Source organism: Peromyscus californicus, unplaced genomic scaffold (genome assembly GCF_007827085.1).
Source record: "Peromyscus californicus insignis strain IS unplaced genomic scaffold, ASM782708v3 Scaffold_3__1_contigs__length_106647218, whole genome shotgun sequence".
NCBI lineage: Eukaryota > Metazoa > Chordata > Mammalia > Rodentia > Cricetidae > Peromyscus > Peromyscus californicus.
In genome coordinates this window covers 63,928,293-63,951,160 of record NW_026294551.1, presented here as the reverse complement: position 1 = coordinate 63,951,160, position 22,868 = coordinate 63,928,293, and the positions used below count along the sequence as shown (strand labels likewise).

At 51.0% G+C, this 22,868-nt stretch overlaps 1 protein-coding gene across 1 annotated transcript in view; it reads right to left on the bottom strand.

The window, feature by feature from the left end:
- Positions 1-12,377: 12,377 nt before the first annotated feature.
- The window catches only part of Wnt3a (Wnt family member 3A), a 44,595-nt gene continuing 34,104 nt past the window's right edge, over positions 12,378-22,868 (bottom strand). The window contains exons 3-4 of the mRNA XM_052759886.1: positions 18,881-19,146; positions 12,378-12,857 (exon numbers count right to left, since the gene is read on the bottom strand). Of these exons, the coding sequence (XP_052615846.1) occupies positions 12,378-12,857; positions 18,881-19,146 (746 nt within the window). The remainder of the gene's footprint in view (positions 12,858-18,880; positions 19,147-22,868) is intronic.

Genomic DNA, 22,868 nt, shown 5'->3' with positions numbered 1-22,868 from the left:
GGGAGCCTGAGTCTCTCAGGCAGGTGAGAGGGGCTCTGGAGAAGCGCCCCCACATTCCACATCCCTCATTCATCACTCCCCAAAGTCCCATGTCTGGAGGAAGTCAGGCGTGGAGAATGTTGGCCCATAGCTGCGGCTATTCGAAGCTGTTGGAAGAAATATGGGAGGCTGTGGGGCAGGACATGCATACCCACCTGGTAGCCCCCAGCCTGAGAGTGCTCTCAGAGGCATGGTTAGGGTCAATTGCATCAGGGACCTGCTCTTGGGCCAAGGTCCTGGGGGACTTTCTGTCTTCCTCGCCTGTGAGATTTTGAGGGGGTCAGATGCCTAGCAAATGTTTCTCCTTGCAAGAAACCCCATGAAACCCCTGTTCTTCAGAGTGAAGCTCAAAAGTCCTTATTCTCCCTAGTGTTCATTCTCTCTCTCTCTCTCTCTCTCTCTCTCTCTCTCTCTCTCTCTCTCTCTCTCTCTCTGTGCATGTGTGTGTGTGCAGTAAAATACCTATAACAAAAATTTTTATGTCAGCTCTTTTTTTTTTTTTCATAAAAAGAATGATGAGACAGGTCTTCTTTAGGATCATTGTAATAGGTGAAAGAATAACAGCTACCTGGAATTTGCAGCAGGAAGGAGGCTGGAACTCACCTTTCACCTCAGCATCTGATTTTATTGTTGCTGCTGTGGCTTTGAAACAAGATCTCATGTAGCTCAGGCAGGCCCCAAATCCTATGTAGCTGAGGATAAACTTGAACTTCTTTTTTGGTTTTTCAAGATAGGATTTCTCTGTGTAGTTTTGGTGCCTGTCCTGGCTCTTGCTCTGTAGACCAGGCTGGCCTCGAACTCACAGAGATCCGCCTGGCTCTGCCTCCCAAGTGCTGGAACTAAAGTTATGTGCCATCACTGCCTGGCTAACCTTGAACTTCTAATGTTCCTGCTTCCACTTCCAAGTGCTGGGACCACAGGCATGTGCAACCATCCCCGACTGCTTTACTGGTGTATCAGGCATCCTAGGAAGCAAGGGATGGTATCTTCTCATTTTTAATTTTTATTACATTGGTTGCTTGATTGACCGTGTGCACGTGTGTATAAGCATGGGCAAGCATTTTGTGTGCAGAAATCAGAGGGTAACTTGTGGGAGTCAGCTCTCTTCCTCTCACTCTGTGGGTTCCAGGGTTTCAGGCTTGATGGCGAAGCATCTCTTTAGCTGCCCAGCTAACTCACCAGCACTCTCCCGGGGTTTGCCCTTACACTTCCTGGAGAGCTGATTGTGTTGAGAGTGAGCAGGCTTCTGGCCACTGGAGAAAAGTCTGGCTTTCCCTTTTACTTGTGCTTGTAGACTTCGGCCTTGCTGGGACCTCAGCGACCCAACCCTGCTCTGGGTTTTACCAGGCTCTTCCCTCTCCAGGGGAGCTCCCTCCCCTTCCTGCTGCTTTCTGCTCCTTTACAAGGCTGAACGGCTCTCTCCACTGTCCTCCACCCCTCCCCGTCTCGCTTAATTCCATTGCCCATGCACATTTGATGTAATTATTTGTTTTATTCTTTTTGCTGCTTCTGAAGTAGACATACCACAGATGCTTATTATACCAGGGACCTGCTTATTGAACAGGTAGCAGATAGTTATTCCAGGTCAGGTGACGAATGAGAAGAGGTCAGAGGGGACAAGGTGGCTCAGAGAGGGGCTGCCTGGTAGTGGCCACACAGGCTAGACAAGGCAGCCCTTGGTTCTGTTGTTATCTAGTGGGATCTCAGCCAGACAAGACTGCCGAGTTCTCTGTCATCTGTCTGTCACGTGACTGCCTTTGAGCGGAGCAGGACCTGTTGAGGAGGCGGTCAGGCGGGGGCGCTCCTGCCCAGGCCACTGCACTTTAATTAAAACCAGCTCCTCTCTTTGACCCCACTCTGCCATTGCATTCTGCACTTAATTGGGGCCCTTCTGAGCAGCCAGCAGAGGTTAATTAAAAAGCCCAGCTGAGGCATCTGCACCCAGCACTCCCGCCAACGTGAGCCCCACCCCTAACACCTGTGCCCCAGGCTGGGTCTGTGGTAAAGTCTGGACTGTGCCCAGGGGCTGGCCCTTCCATGTCTCCTCAGGTGGTCTCCAGAGCCTGGAGCTGTCCAGTAGCCTTGACAGTGACATCAATCTCACATGTTGGGGGTCTTGAGGAAGCTCTTGTCCTAAGATCCTCTGGTGTTCTAATTGCCTCAGTATCCCCACTATGGCTTACAAGTCTGGCTTTGGGGACACCAGACAGACAGATCCTGACTCTCACCATTAGAGTCCAGATGCTGGATGTGGCTTTGGGGTCATCACTACTCTGCCCTCCACCTTCGGGCTCAACTGAGCCCCCACACCCGTCGCCTAGGATGAGCGGGGTTTCCAGCATTTACTTGGGTTGGCCACTGTGTCCCAGCCCACACTGGTTTGGGCTGTCACAGAGGCCTTAGTCAGAGCCTCCCAGAGGGTATTGCAGAGGCAGGGATGGACAGCCACATGGAAGGGAAGGGAAAGGGGGAGGCTGTGTTACCCGCACAGTGCTGCAGACCAAGGGCCTGAGGGGCCCATGATCCCCTGAGTTTGGTTGCAGTGAGGGAAACAAGATGGGAGGGAAAGGAGGCAGAGGGAAAGACACGGGCCAGCAAAGACTTCGGTTGACAGAGGAGACAGCAGAGGACTCTGCTAGAATCTGCAGGATGCCTGCCCGCCCAGAGCCAACACATCGGTCTAGACAGTTTGTGGGCTGCCGCTCAGGCCAGCACCCCCGGCAGAGCTGGGTTGTGAAATAGGGGTAAGATAGGTAGAGCAGAAGGGTGGATTGTGTGAGAAGGCCTAGTGATACCTGCACCTCCCTCAGGGTTACTTCTGTCCCTGATGAAGACCGGAAAGTTCCCCAAGTGACAGAAGCTGGAGTGTGGACCACATTGTAGCTGGAACGGATGTTTGCTGGCTGAGCTTGTGGCGTTGCTGGATGTCAAGCTCCAGCTGACTGGGACTGCAGTGGGCTCATGGAGGACACCCGACCCCAGGCAAGGCTAGGCAGCACTAGGCTGTGGGGTTCAGAAGCTCCTCCATCCAGGGCTACTCAAGTATCACAGACCTTTGGTTCTGAACCGGCTGGCTCACGGAACAGGTTCAAATGGACAATGAATGGCCTTTCTGCTCTCACCTCAGAGGTTCAGCTGGGTGTAGGGTTGGGCAGGGTGCACAAGACTTGCCTGTGGTTAAAGCACAGAAGAACTAGGGAAGGGGTACAGCCTTGTTTCTTTACATTGATGACTTCCAGAAAGGGAGGGCAAGGTGACCAGAAGCATGTGCTTCCAGTACCCTCCCTGTACATTCCAGCGTGCATTGTCTGGTCACAGAGACCATGGTCAGGCTCACCGTTCTGTCTCCTGCCCGGTGACATATACAGGGTCCTCCCCGCACCATCCTCATCCTCACCTTCTCCACCTGCATCCTCCCCACCTGCACTTCCTCTACTTGAACATTTTAACTTGCACCTTCCTCACCCGCGCCGTCTGCAGCTACACCATCCTCTCTCTGCCCGTTTCTCACTGCGCCTGCCTTCTTGATTGACATCTCCTCATCTGCACCTTCTCCACCTGCAGGGTCCTCTTTTGCACCTTCTCCACCTCCACAACCCTCATACGTCCCCTCTCCACCCGCGCTGCCCACGCCTGCCCCCTCTCCTCCCGCGCTGCCCACGCCTGCCCCTTCTCCACCCGCGCTGCCCACGCCTGCCCCCCCTCCACCCGCGCTGCCCACGCCTGCCCCCCTCCACCCGCGCTGCCCACGCCTGCCCCCCTCCACCCGCGCTGCCCACGCCTGCCCCTTCTCCACCCGCGCTGCCCACGCCTGCCCCCTCTCCTCCCGCGCTGCCCACGCCTGCCCCCTCTCCTCCCGCGCTGCCCACGCCTGCCCCTTCTCCACCCGCGCTGCCCACGCCTGCCCCCTCTCCTCCCGCGCTGCCCACGCCTGCCCCTTCTCCACCCGCGCTGCCCACGCCTGCCCTTCCTCCACCTGTACCACCCTCACCTGCACTGCCCTCAGTTGTGTCTCCTCCCTTCCATACTTGCCACATGCATTGGGCACCCATTGTATCTGTCAAGCAACCTTCCATTATATGATAGCAAGGACCTGGCAGGGCCTTCGTTTTGAGGCAGCCCCTTCCTAACCTCAGGGATGTGGGCTCCTCTGGCAGATGGGTCACTTGGAAATACAGGCCCTGTGTTCAGCTGTGTATGTTTTGAAGCCCCTAGGAATGAGCAAAGTTGCAGTGACATTAGGATCGCCCCCCCCCCTTTATTGTCACGCAGGTCCCTGAGGTCAAGCTGGTACTTAGGATGTCCCCAGAGACAGTGATGGGCTCCTGAATGTGGGAAGAGGAGGGTCAAGGAGTTGGAATCAGTTCCAGAGTCAGTTAGAAGCCATTGAAAATTTAGGATCCAGGGGAGAAAAGGCTAAGAGACCTGAGACTTCTTTCAGAGGTGGTGAGAAGACCAGTACAGAGGTCAGGAAGCATCTGAGGGATTGAAGGATGTATGTGGGGGTCAACTGCAGTTAGAAGAGTGATGTGTGTAACAGCTCCTGGGTAGGACAGTCTCTCACTCCATAGGTCAATGACTCATTTAAAGAACCAGACTGTGAGGTGCATAGGTTGAGGAGTTTAATTTCATCATAGGGAGCCATGGAATATCCTTGAGCAGAGGACACATGGGATCAGGTCCCCACGGCATATGGAATGCTGCCTGGGTCATGACACCCACAAGATTAGCCCCTGGTCCCCGAGGTGCAAGCTGGCACTTCACTTTATTGCCGCAACCCAGACCTGGACAATAAAAACAGTCGGGGGAGAAGCATGTGCAATCCCCAGGGTCTACTCCAAACTACAGACGTCAAATGGCCCTCTTAGAGTTTCGGGACTCACCCTTCCAGAGCTGTGTATCTAGTGGACCGGTCAAGGGTCAGCTTGCTTTAGAAAGACTGGTGCTGTGGGGTAGCAGAGTGTCTCAAGTCTGTGCCGGGGATGGAGACGGGACAGAGGGAAGCTGCAGGAGCATCCAGGCTTCCTGCAGCAGAGGGAGCCGAGGAGCCTGGGGTGAAGGGAGCCTGCTGAACCACCATTGCCAAGGAGCCTGAGGGTTCTGCACAGGCCTGCCTGCTCTCCACAGTGAGAGGTGAACAACAGGGGAAGTCCCCTTCTCCCAAGAAGCCCTCCCAGCCATCTGCTCAGGCTTGGAATTCCTCTGGCACCTGCCTTCCACACCCTGCACCCCACAAGCACCATACAGAAGCCATACATTCCTGTCTCAAATCTGTGAGGCCACTGGGTAAGAAGGGCCTATGTGCATGGATATTTTTCCCTCCCTCCCCCCTCCTCTCTCTCTCTCTCTCCTTCCCTCCCTCCCTCTCTTCCTTCATCCCTCCCTCCATCTCCCCCCTTCTGTCCTATGGTGCCTCCTGCATGCTAAACATGGGCTCTGCCCCAGTTCCTGTAACTGCCAGTCTCCCCACTACTAAGTAGATTAAGGAGCCTCTTCCTGGAAGCTTCCCTGGATCAACCAGCAGGGCTGGGCCTAGATAGGGCATAAAGGGTGCCTAGTCCCCCCAGGACCCATGCCTCCTTCGCTTTCTCCTCCCTCCTTACTGGCCTGTGTTTGGGTGGACTAGTCCTGGATCCTCCTCATCTTCACACCATAAACACCAATTTGCAGGGCACTGAGAGCCAAATGACTATTTACCATGAGTTCTAGACGCTCAAATAAAAAAGAGAGAGAGGGTGGAAAAAAGACCAGAGCAAGGAGCTGGCTCAGAGCTAAACAGCAATTAGCACCTTCTGACAGCTTGCAGCTCCATCCCAGCTGCCTGGCCAGGCAGAGCAGGGCAGGGCAGGAAGGGTGGGCAGCGCCCAGGCTCCTGGAGTCAGGGCCCTTTCCAGGGCTTCCTTGCTGCCCTGGCCACTACTCCTTGTCTTGGCATCTGTGTGGCATCTCAGAATTAAAGACCATCAGGGGGCAGAAACAGCACCTTGCTGGGCTCTTCTTGGAAGTCTTCCCACATGGCCCAAGAGTAGCATTGAGAATATAGTCCAGTTCAACTCTAGAGACACTAGCCAACTGGGCTATGCGGGACTCATGCCTCTCTCTAATACTGGACTCCAGTTGGATGGTATGCTGGTCCCCTAGGGCTTCAGGGGCAGTAAGTGGGTGTACCTTGTTTCTCCTCTGGCTCTGGAAATCGAAGGTCATTGAAGAGATGATGGTCCTAAAAAGGCTATGATCTCAGAGTGTGTTGTTCTTGGGTACCTCATGGAGAGGGTTTCTGAAAGGAAAATGGGGGACTCCTGAAGCGACCAGGCTGTAGGAGAAGGTGAATGACTGGTCGGGGGAGGTGGGACCTGGGGCCTATGGCATGCTGCAGGGTATAGCCAGAGGGAGAAGAATCTGTTCCAGGCCACTAGCTGGACTCCAGGGAATTACCATGCCCCACAGTTCCTTCTGGGTAGATCTTTATGGCTGGGGCAGGCTTGGCAGGACTCAGAATTGATGCAGCTATAAGAATCCATCACCACAGCCACACAGCAGCAGTGGGACATCAGGTCAACTGGGACCCATACAGCAAGGCAGGCTTGGCATCATCTGTGGGACATGCCAGGTCTGGGAGGGGTTCCTAGGGCTGTGGTACTCCTAATCTTAGTTTTCTCTCACCCCAACAGTGGATGGTTCGCTTTCAGGAAGGCCCTAGGGACTTCCCAGGATTTCTTCCTGGTTGCCTGTTTGTCCCCAGGCATTCCCTGGAGGAGACTGTACCAGACCCTGCAGCCAAGACTGCTTGGGTTGAGGACTCCAACTTCTTGCCGTACACTTGCCTACACCATCACCAATTATTCATGGGAAGCTAGTCCTCAGGTCCATTTTCTCAGTCCCAAGCCAGGTGTGGGAACCATAGCTGGCTGCATGCACCCCAGCTGTCCTGAGAGTAGGTTGTCTTGGAGGTCAGGCCATGGTGACAGCCTCCAGTCTGTCTCTGAAGAGAGGAAACTGAGCCCCAGGACCCAGAAAGTGGGCGTCCAGGGGAGGGGGTGACAGAAAGAGGGAGGGTCAGTGGGGCCTCAAGGTGGGGGCTGGCCACACCCTTTCCAGTACTTCAAAGCTACTGGGTGTGAGATTTGCAAGGGGATGGCCAAGCTTGTCCTGGCTGGGTGGGGCCCCCAGCCTCCGGCCCTTTTATATGGTTATTCGGGGGCTGTCTCAACTACCTGTGAACAGGCCCCCAGCTCATTTCCTCCTTCTCTGGGGCAGCGGGATGGGCTGTAAATTCACCAGAGAGGCAGCTTCTGAGGCCCACAGCTGCAAGCTTGGATTTGAGTGGGGCCTAGGACTTCCCACCCCTAGGCCTGGGGGTTGCAGTTCATCCCATTTCCTTCTGCAAGAAGGGAAACTGAGGCCCAGAGAGGAGTGGAGCTTGCTTTTGCCAGGCAATGAGTTCAGGGTTTCACCTTCTAGCTCCCCATGGCCAGGCCATTATCTGGGGTCTGTCTCCTGTTCCCATGGGCTGTGGATGCTCTTATTCATGGGCTGTCTCCCTTTGTTCTTACACCGTAGCCATGAGGACCACAGCCTAGTGTGTCTCCTCTGGACAGCCAAGACCATCTTCATGGTAGTCTGAGAGATACTGGGCCTGTGGGGCTGCTGCTCAGAAACTGGCACCTAGGTGCCAGTGCCCACCTGGGTCCCTGGCATGCCCTCGGGCCAATGCTGTTTGGTGCTTCAAGCTTCCCAGACTTCTATCTCAAGGTATGTGGGCTCTTTAACCCTCTAAAGTGCTCTGTCTTCTGCCTGGGCACATGGGCTCTGCATCCCCAAAAGCTGTGTGGCACCTGGATCCTGCTAGAGTCTTGAGACAACTGTCCTCCCAATACCCACTGGACTCTGACTTCTCAGGTCCCCCTGACCTGTTGGTTGTGCCACTGTCCTGCCGCCTCCCAGTCGAGTCTGTCCCTTTCATCTGGGCACTAGGGCAGCAGGTACCAATTAGGGTGGCTCCTGCCCGGGGTGCCAACCAGAGGAGCTACTCATCTGTCGGACAAGCTTAACTGAGGACTCTCATCACCGCCCTAGGGACTGATGGCTTTATTATTGTTAGCACCCAAGATGGCCCAGCAGGCTGAGTGGACTCTTCCGGAACCTGCCCCCTTGCCCGCTAGTGACTCACTCCCCTGAGGGGAGAATGGGCGCCTGTCCTTCTGCCTTGGCTGGCCCTGAACATGGCATCCTCTTTATAGAGTGTTCACCTGCAGCTGGCTGGCCCCGCTGACCCTTGCCCTTACTGGGAATTCCTAGGTAGTCCTGCCAATAGTAGGTCGGGGCCTGGTGTACACCTGCAGCCCTGAGAGTGGGTGGCCTGCCTGGAATGCACCTGGAGGGGTACAGAAGGCCCCGAGGCTGAGGAGAGAGAGCTGTGTGTAGGCATAAATGACATTAGGGTGCCGACTGCCAGGATGCAGAGAATCAGAAGGCTAAAGAAGGGGTATCAACAGTTCGGAACCTGGGCCTACACCCTGTTCCCCCACAAGCCCTGAACAGACCTGGCCAGCTCTCCAGGGGCCAGAGAGCTCCCACACTGTACCCCTTCCCCGAGACCACTCAGCTGCCAGTGTCCCTCAGAACCTGTGATTTTTTTTTCCAGTGCTGTGGTGGTGTTCAGGGCCTCACACATGTTAGAAAAAGCATTCTGCCACTAAAGTACACCTCAGCCCTTTATTTGCATTTTGAGACAGGGTCTTACTAAATTACTTTAGCTGGCCTTCGCCTTGTTCTGTATCCCAGCCAGCCCTGAATTTGTGGTCCTTACCTTCTGTGGCAGCTGGGATCATAGGCCTGTACCGTCAGGCCAGGCTGGCTATTCCTTTTGTACCCTACTAGGACTCTGGTTACCTTGATGTTTTGAGTATGACAATGTGACCAAGGAGGGCCTGTATATTGAGGTGGTGGATTGAGCTGTCTCAGGCCATGGATTGGCAGCCCACAGGTTGAATCTGTGCCCTGGAAGGGGTGAGTGCTCAGAGCATCCCAAGGCTTAGCCAGCAGGTTAGGTGGACAAAAGATGTACCTGGAACATGCAGGGGGAGCCATGTACAGACCAGGCACATGTCTGGTCCCATCTTTAGGCCCTCAGACATGGGGGCTCCCTCCCGGTATACTTCTTTAAGGGTACAGGGGAGTCTAGTAGGGTCTTAGGACTGCTTGTGACTGCTTTGAAGGTTTAAGGGCCTCCTTAAGTGGCCCTTCCACAAAGCCAGTGGCAGGCTGCTCTGATAAATGGCATTCAGAGTGTAGTGTCAGCCAATGTGACATAATGTTGGGCTACCAGGCCTATGGGCAAGTTCATGTGGCATGTGGACAGCAGCCTTGGCTTTTAGCAGTCAGCATGGACCAACCGCAAGAATTCAACACAATGCTGGGTCAAGTGGGCCTGGAAGGCCCTGCCTGAGTCTTCCCTCACCCCACCGCCTCTTTTCCCAGGTCAGTTGTTTTTTTTTTTTGGGGGGGGGGATGAGCTTAGGGGGGTTGAGACAGGATTTCTCTGTGTAACCACTCTGGCTGTCCTGGAACTCACTCTGTAGACCAGGCTGGCCTTGAACTCACAGAGATCCACCTGCCTCTGCCTCTCGAGTGCTGCGATTAAAGGTGCGGGCCACGATGCCAGGTCAACTTGGGTTTTTGAGAGGTAGGACCTGCTGCTCCCAGCCTCCTTGGGACACTCATTGCTCTGGTATCTGGACATCAGGACAGGACCCCGAGGTGTGGACAGTATAGGGATGGATCTGGGGAGCAGGGGAAGGAGCAGAGACATGGTAGGGCTTGCTTAGGCAGAGTCGTGGCCTTGAGAGAAGTATGGCTTTGAGAGAGGCCTTCAGCCTCACTTCCATGGTGCCCCTGAACCCCACCCCTGATCACTTGGTTCACTGACAGGATGGTTCATCCTACCTGGCTCGGCTGAGGCCATGGGCCCCTTGTCAAGGCAAATGGGAGGATGGTGGCTCCTGAACAAAGACCATGCCCATCCAGAGCTTCCTTTGGGTGGGAATCTCCGACACTTCTGGTGTCCAGCCCCATCTGAGAACTTGAGTGTGCTCCTCAGATCCAGTTGACCCTACACTTAAAGGCCACCAGCAGCCAGCCAGACCACTGTCCTCAAATGCCACGGGCTACCTTACCTTAAATACAGTGATCTTGGACTGTCAGCTGTGTGACTATGGATTAATGGGGAGATGGTTTGTTCCATGTTTCTCCTGCATCACCAATGTGTGAGGGGTCGAGCTGCTTCTCCAGTGGCCCGGGCTCCTCCTCTGTTCACCGGGGCTACCCAGGTGTCCTAATCACTGTCTGGATCCCCAGCTCTCTTACTTAAAACCCCATCCACACCTCTCTATCCAAACTCTTCTATACCAGATTTTGCTGCAGCTGACTGCTCTTTTCCTGACCTAGCTATTCCTACTCTTTCTTCTTGGAATTCTGGGCCCACAGTCTTCCCTGGAGGCTTGTTGATGGTCTCTCCTTGGTTCTGAGACCCAGCCCCCGAGCTGGTATCTTCAGGTCCCCAGCATAGTGCAGACACACCACAAATGATAGGGACAGGGAAATGTGAATTACCCTCAGGGGATCAGCACAGGATGCCATACCAAACTCTGTCAATATGTGCAACTAATACATGTTAATAAAAGGGAGAATCTAGTACAAACCACAGACTTGGTTTTTTTTCTCTCTCTCTTTTTTTTTACTTTCCCCATTATTTGAAACAAACACACTATAAACTAAAATAATTTCTTTCATAGAAAGAAAAGAAAAAAGAAAAATGTCACGTTTATCTAATTCCAGTGATGGTGGATATAGCAGCATTGGAAATAAAATTACAACCCCAAACGCAAAGTTCCAGGCAAAAGACAGTCACCGTGAAGAGCCTTTCTTCGGTGCTCTTGGGGCACACTCCTATGTGGCCACATCCCCTCCCCTGCCTGGAGGTGGGGACAATTCACAGTGGCAGCAAGTCAGAAGCTCTTGTAGCAGATGGCCTGCAGCATCTCACTTCCAGGCCAGACAGACGCAAGAGAAGCTTGGAGACAGGCTGGTGGCCAACAGATCTGGTGACCGTCGCCTCAACAGCAGGCTCTGAGGGTTGGTCTTGAACGGGGGGGGGGGGGGGGGGGGGGGGGGGGGGTTGGGGGGCTCCAGGAGACACCTTGTCTCTGCAGCCTGACTATGCCCTAATGTCCCTGAAGTTCATACAACTCAAAGTGAGGCCAAAATCTCTGAGCACCTTTGGGGCCTGGGCATCACTGCCAGATGAACTGGGAAGGTTTCCTGGGAGGAGATCTGAGTGTTAGGTGTCAGGGCAGAGAGAGAGGCGCTATGGTGGTAAGATGCCAGGCTCCAGGATCCTTCTTAGCAGACCCCATCCTCTAAGTACCTTCTCTACTCAGGATAGAGCTCTGTTCCATGCTTGGTCACTTCAACTCTGGAGGATTGCAAATCTTCCTCAGGAGAGATCTGGTAAGGAGGGTAGGAACGCCCAGGCAGAAGGGGTGCAGAACTTGGGAAGGAGTTCCCAGGCATGGGGGTGAGATCTGGCGTCACCCCTGAGTTCTCCATGGCTCATTCTATCAGGAGATCCTGCTATGCACAGATGAGGCTTGCAGTTGGAACCGTACATGGGGACCGAAAAGGAGCCATAGAGTAGCTGAATTGCCTGCTCAGAGCCTAGGCTTCGTTAGGAGCTCCTCCCTCCCTGGAGTTTGTTCCATGAGTCCTCGGTGAAGCCTTGCCTCACCCCAACGGAAGGGGGTCTCCTTCCTTTCTTCGTGCTCAGAAGTTCTAACCACTCAGGGTGAAGTCCCGCCCCCACTGGATCCCGAAGCCCAGTAGGGCCCACCCTGAAGCACCCTCTCAATCTATCTAGAGCAGCACCTCTGGGAGGAGGGACCCCAATCCCTCCCCGCCCATCCACGAACCCCAACTAGTTGAGGGAGTTGCTCACCTGTACCGATTTGAGCCCTGTCGGGGTCAAGAGAGAAGCCCAACCCATATGGGGTAGGACCCCCGTCCCAGATTGGAATTCCATCCCTAGGTGGAGCCCCACCCTCGGTAGAAACCCGTATCCCAGGCAGGAGCCTCTCCGCTAAAAGGGAACCCAGACCCCAAGTAGGAGCCCCGGCTGAAGGCAGAAACCGGGTCCCTAGATAGGAGCCCCTCACAAGTAGGAGCCCTGCCCTCAAGTAGGAACTGGATCCTCAGGTATGAGACCCCCTCCAAGTAGGAACCCTGCCCCCAGGTAAGAACCCTGCCCCTAAGTGTGAACCCTGCGCCCTCCGTTAGGAACCCTCCTATTTGCAGGTGTGCACGTCATAGACGCGTGTGCACTCCTGGCAGCTGACGTAGCAGCACCAGTGGAAAACGCAGTGGCACTTCTCCCTTCGTCGCTCAGTGCGCGCGTTATGGCCGCGCCCGCAGCACAGCAGGTCACAGCCGTCTATGCCGTGCGAGCTCACGTTGCAGGTGCGGTCGCGCGTCCCAAAGGAGCCGGTTTCAGGGTTCGGCTCACAGAAGTTGGGCGAGGCCTCGTAGTAGACCAGGTCGCGCTCTGTGGGCACCTTGAAGTACGTGTAACGTGGTCTCAGGGTCTCCACCCAGCCACGAGACTCGCGGTGTTTCTCCACCACCATCTCCGAGGCGCTGTCGTACTTGTCTTTGAGGAAATCTCCGACAGTGCGGAAGTCCGGCTGCGACCACCAGCAGGTCTTCACTTCGCAGCTGCCGGATAGTCCGTGGCATTTGCATTTGAGGTGCATGTGGCTGGCGATGGCCTGAGGAGGCAAGCACAGAAGCCGGTGTCTAGCCCTGGTGTGACTCAACCAGGGGGTCCGCCCTTTGCTTGCAGCCCACCTACTCCAGAAAGACTCCTCTCTGTGGGCACTTAGTGCCTTCACCTTCCCTATGGTGACCTAGGTCTTCCCTGCCAGATCCAAGGCCTCAGGGGCCTGGGAGCTTCTTTCTCCGTGTAGGTCCCACTAATTCTCTTTCCAGGGGTGTTTTAGGATAGAGTGCAGGAAGCAGGGAGCTTCAGGTGGACAGTGTGGAGATGCTGGAGGGACAATGTGATGTGTTGTCTGGAGCAGATGCTATGGGCTTGTTGCAAAGAATAGGAGTACCGAGCAGGGGCACTTAGAGTGGTCCCTAAACTCAAGGGTCCTGGATGAACAGAAGCTTTCCCTATGGACAATGGAGACCTTGCTCCTTCTTTAGGGGAAGGAGCAGAGTTGCTTCAAGAAGAAGGGAATCCTGCCTCCCTTTCTTTAGGGAAAAGAGTGGGGACGAGGGGACGTTCAACCACCAGAACTGTCTAGAGTGGCCCTGTCCATTGTCCTCAGTTTCCAAGCCCTCCCTACCACATACTCCCTGTTCCTTTGCTCTGGACTTGTAGCCTTCCCACCCAGCCCATAAACATCAGCTCTGGACACCTCCTTTCATCTTTCCTTTTACTTTCCAAGAAGCACTGTCTGCAAAACACACACTGAGTCTTTAAGTGGAGACTTCATTGGAAGGGAAGAATGTATACCCCTTGATAGTCTATAACACAAAGTGATCACCACAGTAGACAAGGAGCTACTTCAAATGACAAGTGGAAGGTTTTGAATGTTCAAACAGAAAAAAAATATATTTTTTCATTTTGAGACATGTTCTCACTATGTAGTTGCTGGCTGGTCTGGAACTTAGTACATAGCCCAGGCTAACCTTGAACTTGTGGCAATTCTGCCTGTGCCTCCAAGTGCTGGGACTGCAGATATGCACCACCATGCTCAGTTAAAATAAATTTTCAGGTGATAGGAATGCTTCCTACCCTGATCTGGTCATGATGTTTTATAGTCACATATTGAAAGGCCTCATTGTACCCTGTAAGTAGGTTCAATTATGATGGCAGTTAAAATAGTTTAAACGGAGGCAGGGAACTGTTAGGTGGTTAGAAGCTTCTCTCTCAAGGACCTTGCCTGCTGCTCACTTGCTCACTTGCTGCCCACTTGCTTTGAGACACATGCCATCCTTCATGTGTCCCTTGGCCCCCTACCTTGCCTAGAGTGACAGTTCACCCGTCAGACCCCAGGAGTCAAGAGTCTAGAGTCTGGGTCTCTCTCTCTCTCTCTCTCTCTCTCTCTCTCTCTCTCTCTCTCTCTCTCTCTCCATCATTCCCCTTTGTTCATTCTGTATACAGTCTTGGATGGGAGGAAGGAGGAGAGAGGGTTGTGACAAAAGAGGAAGACCAGTCCATCATGACGGCACAGGACTATAATCTAAGTGGATGCTGAGGCTGGGGGATTGAGAGTAGGAGGCTAGTCTGAGCTACACTGTAAGACTTTTTCAAAAGACTCCAAGTGTATCTTAACTGGGTGTTCAAAACTACAGCTACCCGAAAGCTAAACCACTCAAGCAGCTCTGGCCGTGCCGTGCAAGGATTTGTATCAGAAAGCGTCGGCTTAAGTCCTCGATCATTCTGGGTTCAGATCTGTTTGCACCTCACCTCACTCTCAGCTGCTTCTTCACCCTATCGAACTGGCCCATGAGCATGGTCGAATAACACCATGCCCGGCCGGTCCAGCTTGCCCAATACCCATATTCCTCTCTTTTGCAGCCAGGCTTTCTGAGAGAGACTTTTTCCATCTCTCCTTTCTCAGTCTCTTGTTTTTGTTTTACTTGGTCAAAGATCACAATAGCAGCTGAGACCTGCTGGTTAAAGCAGGGATCCTGGCCAGTGCTCGCCTGCGTGGCGTAATTCCTGACCGTGCAAGGCCGTGCGTCGCAGTATGCAGGGTGGCCACAGCCTTGTCTTGCTGCTTCTTTATTTTTGAATGGAAGATGTGTCTGCTGCTTTCTTACTATGAAGTGTTGAAATTTACTACTCTCTCTCCCTCTTACTACACAGCCAAACCTCCCCCTTTCTGCCCTGAAAACCATAGGATGATCTGTCCCTTCGGTGGTCATTGCCGATGGCACTGGCTATGTTAGCAAGTATATTCTAAGGTGACACTTCCTTTCCTACACAACTTCCTGTTCCATGATTAACACACCTGCCATGGGCCAGCCCTGTGTTTTCTCACCTCTAAACATCCTCTTAAGATGCCCAAGCATGGGCATGAAACTCAGTTGGTGGGGCACTTGCCTAGCATGCCAGGCATGAAGGGCCTGGATTTGATCCTTATCGTCTCACAAACCGATTATGGTGGTCCACGTCCACAGTCCCAGTGGTACACGTCCACAGTCCCAGCACGTGGGAGGCAGAAGCAGGAGATTGGAAGATGGTCATTCTCAGCTACATAGAGAATTCAAGGCTAGCTTGGAATACATGAGACCTTGTATCCAAAAACCAAAAGGGCTAGCGAGGTATTTCAGAGGGTAAAGGGCTGGCTGCTAAGCTAGTTGACTCTGCACGCGCGCGCGCACACACACACACACACACACACACACACACACACACACACACACACTCTAAATGTAATAAAAATATTAAAACAATCCCAAAAAATATTTACTCATTTCACCTTCAAGACATCTTTTCGCCATCCGGTAAATTTTGTCAAATGGTGCTGTCTGAAGACAAATCTTCTCTACTGTACCACTCCCTTTCTTTTTTTTGGTTTTTCGAGACAGGGTTTCTCTGTGTAACTTTGCGCCTCTCCTGGAACTCACTTGGTAGCCCAGGCTGGCCTCGAACTCACAGAGATCCGCCTGGCTCTGCCTCCCGAGTGCTGGGATTAAAGGCGTGCACCACCACCGCCCGGCACCACTACCTTTCATAGAGTAGTTGGGAACGAAATTCCTGATTTAAAATCATTTCGTCACTCAGAATCCTGAAAGTGTTGCTCTATTTTCCTCCAGCTTCCAACGATGCCTTTTTGATACCCCTTTGTTTGCAGGAACGCCAAGTATTCTCTTTGAAGCTTGGAGGGTTTCTCTAGGTTACAGGCTCTGAATTTCATAACGTCTCTTGGGCAAGGGGGCTTTCCCATTTTTTTTTAAGGTTAAAAATTGTGTGTGTGTGTGTGTGTGTGTGTGTGTGTGTGTGTGTGTGTGTGCATGTGTTCAGGTACCAGAAAAGGGCAGCAAGTGTCTTGGAGCTGGACTTACAGCCAGTTATTTGCCACCCTGTGTAGGTGCTGAGAGCCAAATGCTAGCCCTCTAAACCAGATGTTCTCAACCTTCCTAGTGCTGTGACCCTTTAACACAGGTCCTCATGTTGTGGGGACCCCCCTCCCCAGCCATAACATTATTTTCGTTGCTACTTCATAACTGTAATTTTGCCATTGTTATGAATCATAATGCAAATATGGTCTTAGGTGACTCTTGCGGAAAGGGTCATTCCACCCCAAGGGATCGCAACCCGCAGCTGAGAACCACTGCTCTAAAAAGTGCATCAAGGGCTCTTGACCCCTGAACCCTCTCTGTCCGTCTTATCCCATCCTTGCAGCAGGGCCTGTCTCTGCTAGCATCCTCTTCATGTCCTCCCTTGTCTCCCGTGAACACGCCCCACAAAACTCTCGATGAAATGTTTGCTCTTGGTTTTTTTTTTTTTTTTTTTTTTTTGGTTTTTCGAGACAGGGTTTCTCTGTGTAGCTTTGCGCCTTTCCTGGTACTCGCTTTGGAGACCAGGCTGGCCTCGAATTCACAGAGATCCGCCTGCCTCTGCCTCCCGAGTGCTGGGATTAAAGGCGTGCGCCACCACCGCCCGGCCGTTTTTTTTTTTACATTATTATTATTTGGTTTTTGTTTTTTTTTAAGACAGAGTGTAACAGTGTCACAGTCCTGGCTGTCCTGGAACTCGCTTTGTAGACCAGGCTGGCCTTAAACTCACAGAGATCCACCTGCCTCTGCCTCCCAAGTGCAGGAATTAAAGGCATGTACCATCACCACCCAGCAAATTTCTTTAAAGTACTTAAGGCCAGGCATGGTGGCACATACCTTAAATCCCAGCATTCCAGAGCAGAAGCAGGCAGATCTCTGAGTTCAAGACCAGCCTGGTCTACAAAGTGAGTTTCAGGACCACCAGGATTACAGAGAGAGACCCTGTGTCAAAAACAAACAAACAAAACCTCCACCATGTATTCATTTATCATGTCCATATGTAAATGCACACATGCATGTCACAGGGTGTGAAGGTTAGGGGACAACTTGCAGGAGAAGTCTGTTCTTCCTTCTACTTTGTGGGTTGTGGGGCTCCAACCCAGGTTGTCAGCCTTGGAGGCAAGTGCGTTTATCCTGTGTGCCGTCTTGTAGGCCCCATATTTTTAATTTCTAAGAGCTCTTCTTTCTCACTCCTTTTTAAAATTAACACATTGTTCCAATGTCACAGGGGCAGTGTTTGATCTCTTTGGGGAGACTGATAGTTTTTATGAAGTTTTTTTTTTTCTTACAGTGCCTATTTTATGCAAATTCTGTTTGTTTTTTTAAATAAAAGGATTTTTTTTTTTTTTTTGAGGCAAGGTCTCACTATGTAACCCAATCTGGCCTCAAACTCACAATATAGCCCAGGCTCAAACTGATGATCCTCCTGCCTCAACCTCCCAAGTGCTGGGATTGCTGGCCTGAACCATCACATCTAGTTAAACTTTTGGTTTTTGTTTGTTTTATTGTGCGCTTCCTGGAAAATTTGTTTTATGTGTTTTTGTTTTTTGTTTATTTGTTTGTTTGTTTTGGTGGGGTTGGGGTCAGGGTCTCTATATGTAGTCCCAGCTGTCCTGGAACTCTCTATGTAGGCCAGGATGGCCTCAAATATACAGAGATCCACTTATCTCTGCCTCCCCAGTGCTAAGATTAAAGACTTGCACCAACACTCACTATAAAGTGATCCCACTGCCATGTTTGAGAAACCCCCTCCATTTTTTCTGGGAGAGCTGGGTTCCCCAGAGGAGAATATCCTATCCTTTGTCAGAAGGATAAGTGGATTGGAGCTAGTGTTGAGCTTTAGAAAGTGGTGGAAGGTCTGAGGGTCTGAAGTTACTGATGTATAGAGGTAAGTTTCACTGTGATAACTTGTCCTCAGGCATGCTTGGCATCTCCAAATGTCTGCTACAATGAAGGACAGGCAGGTGCCTGGCCACAAGAACTGTGCAGAGGAGCCAGCAGTTATGAAACGCATGCTTGCTGACTTGCTTGCTTTTGGACTGACTTGCTTGCTTTTGGAGACAGGGTCTCATGTACAAGGCTAGCCTTAAACCTTATGCAATAGAAGCTGACCTTGAATGTCTAATCCTCCTGCCTTGCCTCCACTGAGTGCTGGGATTACAGGCCTGCACCACCATACCCAGTTTAAAATGCCTGTAAAATACACTTTCAAGAAATGTCTCTGTTTTCACCTCCATAGTTAGCTCTGTTTCTCAAGATAGCTGACAGACATTCCTGGGTGGTGCGAGGTCCCTCTTCAATTGACTCAGTTCTTGGCTCTGCTATACCACTGAGCACTACCTATCTGGACACTCGTGCTCTGAGAAGGGAAGCAGGGCTGTATGTGAGGGGCACTAAGCATATTTGAGGATAAGCAGCTGCAGTAAAACTTATCTATGTATGAAAGTTCAGACCTTCCTCTTCTCCTGAAATCTCAGCATCAGCCCCTGAAGTACAGGGATACCCAGAAGAAGGTAAATAAAAGGCTATACCCAGGTATAGCTAAAGGAAGGGACCTTCAACAATGCTCTGTTACCATGTTTCCCTGTTCTGTTCCAGATTCTTACATTCCTTTGATAACATTCCCCCTCTCTCTCTTCCACCCTGTTCTGCCCCTCTGGGCACCCCAATGAAAAAGCAGCTCTTGCTTTGGAACCCTGGGGTTCTGTGTACATACCTGGCGCCCAGCCTCGTTGTTGTGACGGTTCATGGCAGAGCGGGCATCCGGCCGGTTCTCCCTGGCATCAGCAAACTCCCGAGACACCATTCCGCCAAATTCAATGTCCTCGCTACAGCCGCCCCACTTCCAGCCCTCGCCCGGGGAGCCCTGGAGGCGGCTACTGCACCCACAGATGGCAGCTGAGCCCTCTGCACAGGAGCGTGTCACTGCAAAGGCCACTCCAGCAGAGGCAATGGCATGGACGAAGGCTGACTCCCGGGTGGCTGCAGAGGAAGGAGATGAGGGTTATGGAGGTCAGGTGAGGAGGGCTGTAGTCCAAAAGGCAGGAATCCCAAAACCAGGGCTGAGAAAGGAGAACTCAGTACACACAGGATCCTACCATTGTGCTTCTAGGGGGCTTCTGAAGAATATTGGCCCTAATCACCAATGCCCCAAATGTTTTCCCTAAGTGCATGCAGCATGCATCTCTATCTCTCTCTCTCTCTCTCTCTCTCTCTCTCTCTCTCTCTCTCTCTCTCTCTCCTCTCTCCTCTCTCCTCTCTCATGCGCAAGCATGTGTGCGAGCATGCATGCATGCATGCATGCGCCAGGGTTTTGTTAAGGTAGGGTTTTACTATAGAGCTTTAGCTGGCCTGGAATGCTCTAAGTAGACCAGACTGGCCTGGAACTCACAGACATATCCTTGCCTCTGCCTTCTAAGTGCTGGGATTAAAGGCATCAAAGGCGTCATCATCAGGCCCAGCCCTTAGGTTTTTGTTTTGGTTTGGTTTGGTTTGGTTTTTGTTTGTTTGTTTGTTTGTTTTACAGTAATTTCAGGTCTTACACTGAGTTGGTGTTTGTGTGTAGAAGGTAAGGGTCTGGTTCCATCCTTCCATGAGTGGATATTGATATCCAGCTTCCTAGCACCATTTATCAAAGGGATTGTTCTTTCTCGAATGTATGTTCTTCATACATTTTGCTGAAAAACAATTTGGTGTAAAAATGTGGATTTATTCCTTGTGTCTGTTGTTTTATACCAGCACTGTATGGTTTTGGTAATGATAGCTTATGATAGCTCTGTAGTGTACACAATGAGATATTATTTAGTCACAAATAAGAATGAGATTCTGCCACTTGCAACAAGATTGACAAACCCAGAGAGCATTATAGAAAGTGAATGAGCCAGACACAGAAAGACAGGTGTGGAATCTAAAAGCCTTCATTTCATAGCAGGAAGTAGAGTGGGCTAGCTGGCAGAGGCCAGGAAGGAGAGAGGTTGATCACTGGGTCCAAATTCCAGTTAAAGAGGAGGAAAAGATTCTGGTATGCCGCTGAACAGTAGTATGAGGATAGTGGAAAATGGATTGTATTTTAAAAATATAGCTTAAAAGGATTCTGAACATTCTCAATGAGCATACCAAGAACCCTGATTGGATCATTTTAAATATAATCCTATACTGAAATATCACACAGCACCTTAAATACATACTAAAATGTAATAAAAATAAATAGGAGCTGGGTGTGTAGCTCAGTTGGTAGAGTGCTTGCTTAGCATGCACAGAGCCCTGGGATCTTATCCTTAGTACCACACAAACTGGGAATAGTTGTGCACTCTGTAATTCTAGCATCAGGGAGGGGGAAGCAGGGAGATTAAAAAATTCAAGGTCATAGAGGCTAGCTTGGGCTACATGAGACTCTCAAAAAAAAAAAAAACCAGATAAATAAAATAAAATATGATAATGTGCTCAGTGGATAGAGAACCAGGTTGGCATGTCAAAGGACCCTGGGATCAAGCCCCAGCCCTGCCTGGAATGAGATAGTGAAGGTGCACAGGCCTATAATAGAATCCCAATCACTCCAGAGGTGGAAACTGAGGAGCAGAGCTTCAGGTTCAGCCTTAGCCTCAGACAGTTCAAGGCTAACCTGGGCTACATGAGGCCCTATCTCAGCACAAGAAAAATTAGATATTTAACACTATAAATTAATATTGAAAATAAACAAATAAAGGGTAATAAAAGATTTTTAAACCAGAACTCATTACACACCTGTAATGCCTGTACTTGGAAGACTGAGGCAGGAGGATTGCTTTGAGTTCAAGACCAACTAGGACAGCTCTTCTTGGTTATCAACTTGACTATATCTGGAATTAACTAAAGCTGAATCTGCTGGACACACCTTTGAGGGAATTTTTTGATTTGTTTTTCAAGTCAGGGTTCCTCTGTGTACCCCTGGCTGCCTGCCCTGGAATTTGCTCTGTACAGCAGGCTGGCCTTGAACTCAGAGATCTACCTGCCTCTGCCTTCAGAGTGCTATGATAAAAGGCATGCACCACCACTGCCTGGCTTTTTTTTTTTTTAAGACAAGGTCTCTCTACATAGCCCTGGCTGTCCTGGAACTCACTGTGTAGACCAAGCTGTCCTAGAATGCACAGAAATCTGTCCGCCTCTGCTTCCTGGGTGATGAGATTAATGGTGTGTACCACCATGGCCTGGGATTTTTCTTGATTGGATCATTTAAGGTCAGAAAACACACGTAAATCTGGGCTGCACCTGGTGGCAGCCTATATAAAGGACATGGAAGAAAGCTTCGCTTTTTGCCTGCTTGCTCTCTCTCACTGGCAAGTCCATTCCTTCACTGGGGTTAGAGCCGACTTCTTTGGGATTCTTATGTATACTGAAGACCAGCTGAGACAGCCAGCCAACTATTGGATTCTTGGACTTTCTGTTGGAAGACAGTCCTTGTACTGGCCAGCCCATAGCCTGTAAGCCACTCTAATAAATCCTGTTTTAATAGAGATCCACCCTGTCACTTGTGTCTTTCTAGAGAATCCTGGGTAACACACTAGGGTTCCAGAAGTACACAGCCTGGTGCTCAGTACCACCTGTCAGCGTGCAATGCAAACCAATAAGGTGCCATTTCATGCAAGCACGGGACCAGTCAGGAGAGTGAAGAAAACCCAGCCTTGCACAGGAGGAGAGGGGATGGAAAATGTCCATCATGTGAGAGTCAGTTTGGCAATACAGGGCCTTATCAGAGGTTTCAGTTACCCATAGCTTGTCACAATTTGAAAACATTAAATGGAACATTTGGGGGCCTAGAGAGAGAGCTCGTGGGAGGCTGCTTGGCTAGGATTCGAGAGGCCATAGTTTCCAACCCCAGCACCACATACACAAGGAAAATTCCACAAAAAAAAAAACCAAGTTTTTAAATTGCATATTGTTCTGTGGTGAAGTCTCACGCTGTCTTGTGCTGTTCCTTACTAAGACATACCTAACCATTGTGCAGAGAATAGTCTCTCAGTGGTTGCCTGGGGATCAGACAGGCAGTTGCCAGGTTCAACGTCACAATGCTTGTGGCTAAAGTCACTCTTGTTTTACCTAATGGTGGCTCTGAAATTGAATGGTGAAACTGGCAATCTGGAAATGCCCAAGGAAAGCCACAGAGTAAGAGAAAACTCTCAATAAAAGGAAAGAGCAATCACATGCTGAAGTTGTAAAGACTGGTAAGAACAAATCCACGGTGGAACTCAGAAGGAGGAGGAGGAGGAGAAGGAGGAGGAGGAGGAGGAGGAGGAGGAGAGAAGAAACTCACACTAGCTTTGTTAACACCCAGCTACGAAAACATGTAGCCCAACAGCTCATAAAGAAAACTTATCAATGAGAGAAACGTAAACCACCACAGCTAGGCTGTAGCTGTTCTGTTCGGATTGGCCATTAAATCTTACTGTGTCTAACGTATATGAAGCTTTATCACAGGTGTGCATACACAGGAAAAACAACAGTCTAGATTGTGGTGCTATCTCTGACTGCAGGTATCCACTGCAGGTCTGGACCAGGGGCCTCAGACTGAGAGGACAAATCACACAAATGGATCTTGAAATGATCAATCAGCTCATATAGACTAAAAGGCAGAAAAAAATCCAAAATACAGAGGTGAATAATGTTCCATTTTCTATATACACACAAAAATTTCATTATCCATTCATCTGTTGATAGATAATTAGGCT